At 47.4% G+C, this 13474-nt stretch overlaps 1 protein-coding gene across 1 annotated transcript; it reads left to right on the forward strand.

Moving 5' to 3' along the window:
• The first annotated feature begins 10506 nt into the window (after positions 1 to 10506).
• LOC106335793 lies at positions 10507 to 12694 on the forward strand. Its single transcript, XM_013774412.1, has 4 exons — positions 10507 to 10749; positions 10890 to 10979; positions 11066 to 12075; positions 12598 to 12694. The coding sequence occupies exons 1-4, from the start codon at positions 10507 to 10509 to the stop codon at positions 12692 to 12694; spliced, it is 1440 nt and encodes a 479-aa protein (XP_013629866.1).
• The last annotated feature ends 780 nt before the right edge of the window (positions 12695 to 13474 follow it).

Genomic DNA, 13474 nt, shown 5'->3' on the forward strand with positions numbered 1-13474 from the left:
TATAAAAGAGTAGTAGTAACGCCATAATACTTAAAGGGGCAAACGAGTTGGATCAGGTCCAAGAGACCTTCGATCATGGCCAACCCTTAATGACAAGTGGTACGACCACGCAAAACAAAACGGGTATGAGACATAAGGTAGGAATGGGTCTGCGCAAGCCCGAGTATGCCGTAAATACTAACTAAAACCCCTGTATAGCCTCACGCATATCGGGGTCCCAAACAAAAATACCAAAAATGTGAAAGTACCTGTATTAAAACGCTACGTGCTAGAATAATACAAGGGACACGAGGTATAATTGCCCTAGAGCAAGTGCAAAAGTCCGGGAGTTCCACATAATATTCTACTTTTCCAGACGTGGAAAGTAGCAAAGCCTGGCACTTGGATTTTCACCCACACCAGCACCCTTTAAGCCTGATGCAGCATGCAGCACGGGAACTCGATAGTGACCAGCTTCCGAGCGGTAGAATACGATACCCCAACAGGTACCGAGAGTGGTGTCACCTAGGATGGCAGAATGCGGTCCCTTTAAAACCTTAATTCCGGGTTCTGAGAAAGAACTTCGGGCTCAGACAGGCCTTAGGGCCAAGAACCTATTGGTTCCCTAAAAAGACTCCAGGGTCCAATGACCACGTGTCCGACTCAAGACCTCAGGGTCCAGAACCCACGGGTTCCCTAAGAAGAGACCCCCGGGTCCCAAGATTATTAAAATTGTCCAACCGACCCCAGGGTCCCTAGAGGAGATCCAGTCATACGAGACCCACGAGGTCTGATCATTGCAAGGTCCAAAGGTTCCAAGGAACCTTAACACCCAGGATCCATGGGTCCTCCGACAATCATAACATCTAGAGCCCATGCGGCCCAGGTCCTGTAAGAGACCCTCAAGCAATCAACGCTTAGCTCACTTAGGCAGTATTCACCAGCTCTCCAATCTTGACTCATGAGTCAAGCTTCAAGATCCCAGGGCCACTCAACAACCTTCAAACTTTCGAAAGATTGTTGGAAATCACAGAAGCAACACGAATATCATCTACAAAGCTAATGATCCCAAAGACGAAGGACAAGCAAGGAAACGAAAAATGCAAATCCGGAAAGCATAAATCAAAAGGCCACAACAGGGCCATCGTTTGAAACAGCAAAATAAAGAAGGCAAAAAGGCCTGGTCAAGAGTTTTAAGCCTTCACCAACGGCAGTTACAAAATAAACCCTCTGCGGGGTCAGGAGTACGAACAACAAAATATCGGGATCAGTTGGCAGGAGGGTCATCAGCAGTGGGCTCCGGTGTCTTCTTCTCTTCCTCGTCACCAGGGACCTGAGGCTCATACTCAAAGGAGGGAGCTGGGACTCCTCGAAGCTCGGCTTCGGTGATCTTCACCTTCTTGTACTGCTCTAGGGTATTCGTGGGATCCCAGCTATCGGTCTGACCACTAAGCCACTCCCGCATCAGCTCCCATCAGGCCACGACCTTGGCACCATTCACAGCCATGGCCTTCTCAGCCTCAAAGGTTTCCGCGGCATCCTTCAGATCGTTCAGCTCCTCCTCCCTATTCTTCAGTTGGCTCCTCAGAGAGACGTTCTTTGTTGCCGCCAGCTCCCCTGTTTCCTCTTCGTTCATCACCTTGAGACTCAACGCCTTGATCTCCTTGTCCTTGGCTAGAGAAGCATCTTTTTCCTCGCGCAGCTGGGAGGCCAGAGTATCCATCTCGACTTTTGTAGAAGCTGCACCTTCCATCCTCTCCCCGAGATGGTATAGTTGAGACGCCACCTACGCATAAGCTCTGATCAGCAGCCAGAACCAAAAGACCAAAGAATCATATGAGGTATTACCTGAAGCAAGTCACCCTGAAGCGACCGAATAGCCATGGAGGAATCCTCTTCCGATGCCAGAAGCACCGGAGTCGAAGGGAACACATTCGCATTGAGGTTGGTGAGCACTGTGGCCCAGTCATAAAGGGCAGAGGAAGAACCATTAGGAGAAGAGCCCGACGCCTTTGCTTTTTTCTTAGAAGAGGAAGGAGCTGCAGCAGCAACCGCCTGGCGTTTGCTACTCCTGATAATATGCATCTCGTCATCGTCTTCGGTAGGAGCAACTCGCTTGGGGGCAGCTTTCCTTGCGGACATCACCTCAAGAGGCTTCTTTTACTCTGCCAGAGCCTCGTCACCCTTGGATCCTGATATCTCACCTAGCACATGAAAGTAAATCAAGTCAGCAACTATAAGAAGAGGTATGGAAGAAAGTGGAAAGCTTACCCCAGATACTGCAACGCTTTAATGCTGCTTTGCTCACGAGAAAAGGAGTCTGACATCGCTCGAGAGGAAGCTTCAACACATGCTCGATGGTATCCTTCCCCGAAGGTCAACACGAGGCAAGTCTGCATCGAAAAGACAAAAGATCGTTAGTATCCTAGTATCTAGATAACCTTCTTGGTTCCCACGACTAGCCTACCCTCCAATCGCCAAATAGACGAAAAGCCCGGGAGATGGATAAAGGCGAATTTTTCCGTTAAGTTTCCCTCAAAGGCCGGAAGCCGTTTTCTCTCCTTCTTGAGAATTTCCTTAACTGGGGGCTCCTTGCCTCGAGGATGAAGGTGATACCTCCACTCTGCGCCACTTAGAGGAGAGACAAAGTAAGAACACATGACCTCAGCCACTCCAATCACAAGTCTGTTGAGGTCACCTAAATTCTGCAGAGCTATTAATGTCCTCCAAGTCGGAGGGTTTAGCTGACCTGTGGAAATCCCTAGGGTTTCAGATATCTTAGCTACCAAAGAGGGAATTTAATCCCTGAAGCCAGACGCGAAGTAACCCTCATAGACAGGAACCTCATCCACACCGAAATACATACGAATACCCTTGGTTTACTATCTAATAAAAGTCTCTTCAAGCCTATCTCTTTATTATCTTCTCTAAATCCTCACGAAATACGTACGAATACCCTTGGTTTACTAGCTTGTCCATCGTTCAGTAGTACTCAGCAAGGACCGTACTCCGCCTTCCTAGGAAAGACTACTACCAATACCTGTTCGGATCTCGCATTGTGCCGCTCGGAAGCTGGCCACCATCGAGTTCCTATGCTGCATTCTACTTCTACAAGAAGTCACTATTAGACTTAGGGGGCGCTGGTATGGGTGTAGTGACCCAAGTGCCAGACTTTCCTGCTTTCCACGTCTAGATAAGCACAAATTAGGAGGTGCTTTCGGACTTTTGCACTTTTGCTCCCTGTATTTCACAGTACTTTTGCAAGTATACTCAGTGTTCCATGTATTGTATAGGACATAGCGTTTTAATACATGTACTTTCACATGTGGTACTCTAGGGACCCGGATGCGCTCGAGGCTGCACCGGGGCTTTAAGTAGTTTTGAAAACATACTTAGGCTTGCGCATACTCACTCCTGCTTTATGTCTCATACCCATTTTGTTTTTATGTGGACGTGCCACTGTGGAAGTGCCACTTTTTGATAAGGGTTGGCCAGGATCAGTGGTCTCTGGAGACCTGATCCAGCTTGTATGCCCCTTTAAGTATAATGATTTTCCTATTACCCTTATAGTCGGAACTATTTTTATTATAAGCTTTTCCCGGAGATATGTAGCATACATAGGAGTAGGAAATCATAATGCTTAAATAGTATATTGTAAGATAGTAGCAATCGTGTTCCGGAGACTGTATTAAAAACGATAGGCTTTGAGGTGCAGGGCGTTCCAGTAGTTGGGTTGTATTTTACCTTTTCCATCTTGTAGCCTGTAGGCTCCTGCTCCCCGCACCTCGATTACCTAATAGGGTATTTTCCACCCGGGGGAGAGTTTCCCTGTCGCTTTCTCTACTCGTCGTAGAACCCAGTCCCCTTGCTCGATGGTCCTGGTTCTTACTTTCTGGTTGTAGGTCCTGGCAACATCTTTCTGGTAGGACCAATTTCTTAGTCGAGCGGCCTCTCTCTTCTCGTCGAGTAGGTCGAGCCTCAATGTCATCACTTCATCATTCTCTTCCTGAGAGGTACACCCTGAGACAGTTGTTCTCACATGCATCTTCTGCGTCGCTGTCTTGGGAGTGGTCCGGTAGGCCCAGAGGAATCTGTACAGTTCTTCTGCCCATTTACCGTGAGAACCCTCCAGTCGCTTTTTAAGCATGTTGACCATGGTCTTGTTCGTGGATTCGGCTTGTCCGTTAGATTGGGGGTGTCGGTGTTGCGAAGGTAAGCTTTATGCCCCAGTCCTTGTTGAACTCCTTAAAATTGTGGCTTGTGAACTGGGGTCCGTTGTCGGCGACGAACTCTTGGGGGACCCTAAAGCGAGTGATTACGCTCGTCCACAGGAATTTGCGGATCTAGAGGTCTGTTATCCGGCTGAGTGCTTCTGCTTCGACCCATTTTGAGAAGTAGGCAGTAACTACTAGAAGGAAGACCTTCTGCCCCGGCGCCATAGGAAATTTCCCCACTATTTCCATACCCAACTTTTTGAAGGGCCACAGTGAGCTTACGGATTTGAGGTTTTTCGGAGGGAGTTTGGAAACCAGAGCGTGCCTCTGACACTGATCGCAGTGTCTAGCTTGTTTGTTGGTGGCTGCGGCCATTGTGGGCTAATAGTAGCCTGCCCTTCTGGCCCTGGGCACTAGGCTCCTGCCGATAGAGTGGGATCCACAATCTCCTTCATGTATTTCTACAAGGATTCTATAGGCTTCTTGAGGTGTGACACATCTCAGGTACGGGCCAGAGAAGGATCTTCGGTATAGCTTCTCCTAGGAGATGCAATACCTTGCGGCTTGTTTCTTGATCTTTCAGGCCTCCTTGCAGTATTTCGGGAGAATGTCATTCTCTTGGAACCAGACTAGAGGGGTCATCAAGGTTTCGTCCTCTTCGATAGCGGAGATCTCTTTGGATTTAGGTTCCTCCAGGGTGGCTGGCCATTGAAGCACAAGCAAACGGATGCTCATCCGGCAGTTCGTTTCAAGGGCATCGGCTTGTGAGTTTTGCTCCCTGGAGATTTGTGTAAGCTTGTAACTCTTTAATTTCTTGATGAGTTGCTGGGCGTCCGCCAGGAACTGGATCATGTTGTCGTCCTTTGCTTGTATTCGCCCTGCACCTGGTTGATTATCAGCTGGTAGTCGCTGAAGACCTGGATGTTTCCTGCCCCCATTTGATGGGCGAGTGTTAGCCCTGCGATTAAGGCCTTGTACTCGATCTCATTGTTGGTTCCTTTGAAGTTGCATGTCAAGGCCTTTGAGGCTGTAGTCCCTGTTGGCGATGTAAGCATTATTCCTACACCGGCCCCTCTGACGTTTCTGGACCCATCAACATGCAGGACCCATTCTCCCTATTCTTTTGTTTCGCTTCGGAGGTGTACTTCTTGCTCCAAAGCTGGGAGCAAGGTAGGGGAGAATTCGGCCACAAAGTCTGCCAGGACCTGTGACTTTATAGCTGTAGCTGGTCAAAAAATCACATCGTATTCCTCTAGCTCCACAGTCTATTTCGCTAGGCGTCCGGAGACTTCAGGCATGTGGAGGACCAATTTTATGGGGAAAGAACTGACGACCACGATTGGGTGAGCCTAGAAATAGGGCCGCAGTTTACGGGCAGCGACTATTAGAGCTACGGCCAGCTTCTCCAGCTGGCTGTAGCGGATATCTGCATCCTGGAGAGCCTTACTCACGTAGTAGATTGGTAGCTGCTTGCTTCCTTCCTCTGGCACTAGGACGGCGCTTACAGCATGCTCCGAGACCGCTAGATATAGCAGCAGGACCTCGCCGAACAGCGGCTTGGATAGGAAAGGAGGAGTGGTGAGATAAGCCTTTAGTTCATGGGGAGCGGATTCGTACTCTTCCGTCCACTGAAAATCCTTTGGGTTTTTGAGGGTCCCAAAGAAGGTGTGAGACTTTTCGGATAGCCTGGAGATGAACCTGGTCAAGGCTGCCATTTTTCTTGTTAGCTTTTGGACCTCTTTGACGTTCTTCCGGGAAGGAATTGAGTGAATGGCCCTGATTTTCTATAGATTGGCTTCAATGCCCCGGTGGGTTACAATGTACCCGAGGAACTTGTCGGAACTGACCCCAAATGAGCATTTAGCTGGATTGAGCTTCATGTTGTACTTCCGAAGAGCAGAGAAGGCTTGCTGCAGGTGAGATAAATGGTCTTCGGCCTCTAGAGATTTGACCAGCATGTCGTCGATGTAGACCTCCATGGTCTGCCCTATCTTGTCTGCAAACATCATGTTCACCAGCCTTTGGTAGGTTGACCACGCGTTCTTTAAGCCAAAAGGCATGACTTCGTAGCAATAGATCCCTCTTGATGTCATGAAGGATGTCTTTTCTTGGTCTTCCGGATGCATGAGTATCTGATTATAGCCGGATAACGCATTCATGAAAGTCATCAGCTGATGCCCGGCTGTGGCATCGACCAGCTTGTCGATATGAGGCAGAGGAAAGGGGTCATTTGGGCAGGACTTGTTGAGGTCTGTGAAGTCTATGCAGGCTCTCCACTTCCCGTTCTTCTTCTTGACTACGACCACGTTGGCTAGCCACTCCAGGTACTGTACCTCTTGAATGAACCCGGCGCCGAGCAGGCTTTTGACTTCGTTGTTTATGATTGCATCCCTTTCAGGGGCAAACTTCCTCCTCTTTTCTCTGACGGGTGGATGTAGGGGATCCATTTGCAGCTTGTGTTAGGAAATTTTTTTGTATGATCTTTGTGAGTACCACGGAACGATGAACAAGGCTGGTTATTGTATAGATTTCGTGAGTATTAGAGAGAAATAGATTTGAAGAGATGTTTTATTAGATAGAACAAGCCAAAACTACAATGATTGGTGTATAAACCCTAGTTCTTCCATATTCGGAAATAAGGAAGGTTCTCCTTATCGGAAGTTTTTCTTTTCTAGGGGGAAGGAGGTGGTCCCAGGGACCGGACCCGGAGAACTCCATTGCGGAGAACCGGGATTCCTCTTAGCGGGGACCCAGAGGTCGGTGTCATGCCTGGGGTCTGGAGGAATTCAATACCTGAGAATTTTTCCCCAACAGTTTGCCCCTTATTGCTCGATTTCGTCATCGAACTCGGGGGATAACCTGTGCACTCAAGTCAACCGGAGTTGCTCATTCTCAGCAGGCTTCCCTCAGGCAGGACATCGCTCCAGTAATCCTGCGCTCCCGGGTTCCACTCAGTCCGGAACCACACTCTAAACCCGGGGGAGGACCGGTTCCCTTACTCCAGGCCGGTGTCTGGCGCAATTGAACCGCTGGTTTCTTATCAGAGATGGGGAAGCTCTAGGCTTTTGATGGCGTCTTGGAGACGATGGAGCATGGAGCTTTGATATTTCCTGAGGAGGAGCTTGTGTAGAATCAGGCCTTGATGCTGGCGTGAATTTTGTGGAGAGATTTCGGATGAACTCCGGGTTGCTTAAAATTATTAGGTCTATGTTTGTGATGAGAGAGGGAACGGCGATGAGAGGTCTATGTGGCGTGGGGACCTTTCTAGGGTTTACTACCGTTCTTTCTGTTTTAGCCGCCTAGCGGCTCTCCAACTTTCTCTCTTAGCATTGCTCCGCGATCTTCATTCGCTCAAGCTTAGTTCTTCATTTCAGGTATTATCTCCCTTTCACTCTCTCTTTTCTCTTGACTCCTCTCCTCCAGTTTCTCCTTTTAGATCTCTAGGATGAAATCCAAGCCAGATTTCGCCCCTGACTCTTCTTCTATAGGTGGTAGGGTTAGTTCAAAGAAGCAGAGATATGGTGTAGATTGTTGGGGTGAAAAACGGATACTACGAAGTTAATGTCCAAATCTCAGTAAAAATCAGCGTAAACATTTTTTACGAAAGTTATTCTTCGTAAAAAGAATCTTTACAAAGAGCCTTGCGGTAAATTCTTGTTCTAAACGTCAATCGGACCACGCACAAGCCAAGTTCGGTCGCTACGTAGCGACCGAGCTCAAGCCAAGCTCGGTCGCTACATAGCCACCAAGCTCGAGCCAAGCTTGGTCGCTACGTAGCGACTGAGCTCAAGCCAAGCTCGGTCACTACGTGGCGACCGAGCACGCACACGGCTCGGTCGCTGCGTAGAGACCAAACTTTCCCAAAACGTCGATACGACACGAAACCATGCATTCTCGTCTACTCTTTAATGCTATCTCCCGTGAGCCATGGTTAAACCATTCTTTGTTTCTCATCACTCGAAGACATCAGTTAAACTTTACAATAAAAACCGCGGGAAGTTTGTTTTTATCGAAGAAACAGTAATAAACGTTTCAAGTCAAGACGGCCCAGAGAGACCTAAAACGCAACTCGAAGCCCACTTATGATTTCTTAACCAAAAACCCATAATAACTTTACAATAAAAACCGCGGGAAGTTTGTTTTTATCGAAGAAACAGTAATAAACGTTTCAAGTCAAGACGGCCCAGAAAGAGATTTAAAACGCGACTCGAAGCCCACTTACGATTTCCTAACCAATAGCCCATAAACCTTATGACGGTTTATGCTTGGTTCGTAAGACAAGATAAATGTCAAGTTTCCGCGGATAAATGTCAAGTTTCCGAAGATAATCATGAAGATCGAGAAAAATGGAATATCTCCATTTTTGAGCTATGACGGCTTAAGGATAGAAGGAGAAAAGCATAATCTGACTCTGGAGGAGTGTATAAGGAGTCCTAGGTGAACACAGCAAACTTAGCACTTAGAGCAATTTAGGCAATTTTCCGTTTTTGTTATTCGATCTGCGACTCAAATAGGTTTAGCAGCTCTTAAGGGCAGAAGGGGAAAGGCGCAAACCGACCTAGGAGCAAGTATAAAAGGAGTCCTAGGCGAGAGGTAGAGGGGGATTCGCAAGACACAGCAAACTTAGCACTTAGAGCAATTTAGGCAATTTTCCGTTTTTGTTATTCGATCTGCGACTCAAATAGGTTTAGCAGCTTTAGGGTTTTAGAACTAGGAATCTCGCCGACAGTTCTCGTAGCCCAGGCTTTTACCTTGTTGTAACGCTCAAACGCAAATTCGGAATAACATCTACTTTGCTCTCTTTTCGATTTCTTATCTTTTATCGTCTTTATTTCGTGTTCTGATTGCTTGGCGTGTGGTATTAGTAGATATCTGGGACCTCTGGGAAACTAGGGTTCTCCTACTTTCCTTATTTAAACGGAAATCGACAGTGCAAATTTCGGCTCCCACAGTTTTGCCCTAGAAAGAGGGGGGGTAGGGATCAATCTAACTCGCAAAAGCCACTCAACGATCAAAAACAATATGCAAAACTCGATCTGCGCGAATGTCATCTCATCAAGGGGGTGGGGGAGCAACGGTCGATCAGGCCAAACCTCGTAACGATCTCCTTGTTATAGAATTAACGATTCGTGACATCGACATCGCTAGGGTATTAATCGATACTGGAAGTTCAGTTGATATCATCTTCAAAGATACTCTCGAGAAGATGAAAATCGATCTGTCCGAAATCGTGGAAAATCCTACCCCGCTAGTGGGACTCTCGGGAGAAGCCACCATAGCTTTCAGATCGATTAATCTCTTGGTCAAAGTTGGGACCATGATGAAAGTCACAGAGTTTTTAGTCGTAGACCACCCTGCGTCCTACAACGTTATCACGGGTATGCCGTGGTTGAATTCCATGCGCGCGATCCCGTCAACATACCACCTTTGCCTCAAATTCCCAAATCCTAACGGAATCGAGGTAATATGGGGAAATCCGAGAGTATCGCAGGGGTGTTTCGCTGCAGAACTAAAACGAAGAAGACCAGACCTCGAAATCATCCCTAGAAAAGTAAAGAAAACAGCCTCCGACGAAAACACCCAAAATCATTATTCAGCGGAACTCTTCTGGCAATCCCGAAAAATTGTGGCCCTGGAAGAAAAACGCGAACCAACCTGCGAACCCCTGGTGACGGTATGTCTTGACGAAGCATTCCCAGAACGGTGTGTCGAGGTCGGAGCCAATCTCCACGAGCCTTTGAGGACATAACTCATAACCTGTCTGAAAAAGAACCTTAATACTTTCTCGTGGGCCACAGAGGATATGCCAGGAATCGACATTAACATAACATGACACGAACTGAATATTGATCCAACTTTCAAACCGGACAAACAAAAAAGACGTAAGTTAGGACACGAACGCGGTTCCGCAGTAAACGACGAGGTCAAAAAATTGCTTAAAGTCGGATCAATAACAGAAGTAAGATACCGAGACTGGCTCGCCAACCCTGTAGTAGTCAAAAAGAAAAACGGGAAGTGGCGAGTCTGCGTGGACTTTATTGACCTTAACAAAGCATGTCCAAAGGATAGTTTCCCCTTACCGAACATTCATCGGCTGGTCGAAGCGACGGCGGGAAACAAACTCTTATCCTTCATGGATGCCTTCTCACGTTACAATCAAATTATGATGAACCCCGACGATCGCGAGAAAACTGCATTCATTACCGATCGCGGAACTTATTGCTACAAGGTAATGCCCTTCGGCCTCAAAAATGCCGGCGCAACTTACCAACGACTCGTGACCCGGATGTTCTCCGAACAACTCGGTAAAACAATGGAGGTCTATATCGACGACATGATCGTCAAATCCCTCCGGGCAAGAGATCACGTGTCTCATCTTGAGGAATGCTTCGCACAACTAAACTCCCACAACATGAAGCTCAACCCAGCAAAATGCAGATTCGCTGTAGCATCGGGAGAGTTCCTCGGTTACCTAGTGACCTACCGCGGTATCGAAACTAATCAAAAACAGTTCAATGCATTGATCGAGATGGCTTCGCCCAAGAATAAGCGGGAAGTCTAGAGATTGACCGGTAGAGTCGCAGCACTTAACCGATTCATCTCACAGTCAACGGACAAGTTCTTACCTATCTACGATATCCTACGGGGGAATAAAAAATTTAATGGTCAGAAGATTGCGAAAACGCTTTTCAACAGCTGAAACGGTACTTGGCCACTCCTCTAGTTCTCGCGAAACCCTTCGAAGGAGAACCCTTGTTCTTATATACCGCAGTATCAGCCACGGCTGTGAGTGGCGTCCTGATCAGGGAAGAGCGCGGCAAACATAAGACCATTTTTTACATAAGCTAAACCTTGCTCGATGCTGAGTCAAGGTATTCGCTGATGGAAAAACTGGCATACGCAGTCGTAACATCGGCGCGAAAGCTAAGACCGTATTTCCAATCCCACACGTCATCCTCCCGAGTCAGTCGGGCCGACTAGCCAAATGGGCAGTCGAGTTGAGCGAGTACAATATTGAATACCGACCGAGAACAAGTGCGAAATCCCAAGTACTCGCAGACTTTTTAGTCGAACTACCAACGGGAACCGTGACAAACAAAGAACCAAATTCGACATGGGTCCTTCATGTCGATGGATACTCATCCAAGCAAGGATCGGGCATCGGAATCCGCCTCACGTCCCCGACCAGTGAGATCCTAGAACAATCGTTCAGACGGGAATTTCACGTGTACAACAACGAGGCCGAGTATGAAGCACTCAGTGCAGGGCTACGTTTAGCTCGTGGGTTGAAGATACGTAACGTCCATGCCTACTGTGATTCTCAGCTAGTCGCAAGTCAATATAGCAGAGAAAAAGCAATGGACGAAAGAATGGATACGTATCTCAAACTGGTCCAGACTCTAGCCCAAGAATTTGACTGCTTCGCCCTCAAGCGAATCCCCCGCTCCGAAAACGTCCAACCCGATGCTCTCGCGGCTATGGCATCAAGTTCCGACCTAGGTCTTAAAATAGTGATTCTGGTCGAGTTCATCGAATACCCAAGTATCGGAGCACCAATCGTCGTCAACCTGATCAGGGATCAAGACTACGGTGTAGAGGAGGCCGCAGGACAGCCGAAGGAGAGATCGGAACAATCCGGCTACGTCTACGATACGCCATGGCTTGAAACTATTCGAGCCTACATCACCGATGGAAAATTACCTCCCGAAAAATGGGCAGCCCGCAAAATCCGAACGCAGGCCACACGTAACGTAACGGTCGACGGGGAAATTTACAAATGGAAACTTTCCGGACCACTCATGACGTGTTTGGAAGGAGAAAAGGCGAGAAAAGTCATGGAGGAAATCAATTATGGATCCTGCGGAAACCATTCCGGTGGAAGGTCACTAGCAGTGAAAATCAAACGCCACGGATACTACTGGCCAACGATGATCGGAGATTATGAGAAATTCGCACGAAAATGCGAAAAATGCCAAAGGCACGCTCCGACCATCCGACAACCAGCAGAAGTTCTTTCTTCCATCACGTCACCGTATCCTATTATGCGCTGGGCCAAGAACATCGTCGGACCCCTTCACAATTCAAAGCAAAAGCGTTTCCTCTTAGTCCTCACTGATTTCTTCTCAAAGTGGGTAGAGGCAGATTCGTACGCAAGTATAAGTAATGTCCAAGTTGAGAATTTCGTATGGAAAAACATTATCTATAGACACGGAGTTCCTTACTAGATCGTAATTGACAACGGATCTCAGTACATCTCCACCAGATTCGAAGCATTCTACGAAAAATGGAAGTTACGACTAAACAAGTCAACTCCCAGATATCCACAATGAAACGGCCAAGCCGAGACAATCAATAAGACCATTCTAGACGAACTTAAGAAATGCTTAGACGCTAAAAAAGGCAGGTGGGCAGACGAACTTGAGGGAGTCCTCTGGTCACATCGCACAACCCCAGGACGAGTGACGGGAGAAACACCTTTCGCCCTCGTATACGGGACATAATGTATGATTCCTGCAGAAGTCGAATTCCCCGGTGTCCGAAGGAGATTACTGCCCGATTGAGAATAGCTCAATAACGCCATGCTCCTAGACGATCTTGTCCTCGTCAACGAGCTCCGGGACCGAGCACTTATCCGAATGCAGAATTATGAACACGCAGCCGCAAAATATTATAATTCCAACGTATGGAATCGCAGATTCAACGAAGGAGAGTTTGTTCTTCGCAAAGTCTTCCAAAACACCGCCGAGCGAAACACGAGAAAACTTGAAATAAACTGGGAGGGACCCTACAAGATCATAAAAGTCGTTCGACCAGGTTACTACGGGATAGCCATCATGCAGGGCGTAAAAATTCCGAGAACGTGGAACGCAATGCATCTCAAAAAATACTATCACTAAACAAACCGCTTCACAACTACTTGAGAAGTACGTAGGCAGTTTGTCGAAAGACAAATTCAGCTGTCCCCCCTCTCTAAAAAGCGGGGGGAGTGGGTACGTATACGTATACTCGTATACTCCCAAGTTCAAAATATTTGACCAAGGCAGTTTGTCGAAAGACAAATTCAGCTGTCCCCCCTCTCTAAAAAGCGGGGGGAGTGGGTACGTATACGTATACTCGTATACTCCCAAGTTCAAAATATTTGACCACGCCCTCGATATTTCTGAAACTTTTCTACCCTGCAAACCGAGCAAATCGTCTTCGTCCACAAATTATACCCGAGTCCTAAAAAAAAAAACACTCTCAAATAAACCAGTCATTAGGGAAAAAACAACCTTCGGCAC

This window comes from Brassica oleracea, chromosome C1 (assembly GCF_000695525.1).
Source record: "Brassica oleracea var. oleracea cultivar TO1000 chromosome C1, BOL, whole genome shotgun sequence".
NCBI lineage: Eukaryota > Viridiplantae > Streptophyta > Magnoliopsida > Brassicales > Brassicaceae > Brassica > Brassica oleracea.

Bases quoted from the DNA above. Each gene is read 5' to 3' on its own strand.
- LOC106335793 (XM_013774412.1), top strand. From the start codon at position 10,507: ATGGAGGTCTATATCGACGACATGATCGTCAAATCCCTCCGGGCAAGA. The intron at 10,750-10,889 runs GTCTAGAGATTG...GCTTTTCAACAG, and splicing joins CGCCCAAGAATAAGCGGGAA to CTGAAACGGTACTTGGCCAC. The intron at 10,980-11,065 runs GTGAGTGGCGTC...TGCTGAGTCAAG, and splicing joins CCGCAGTATCAGCCACGGCT to GTATTCGCTGATGGAAAAAC.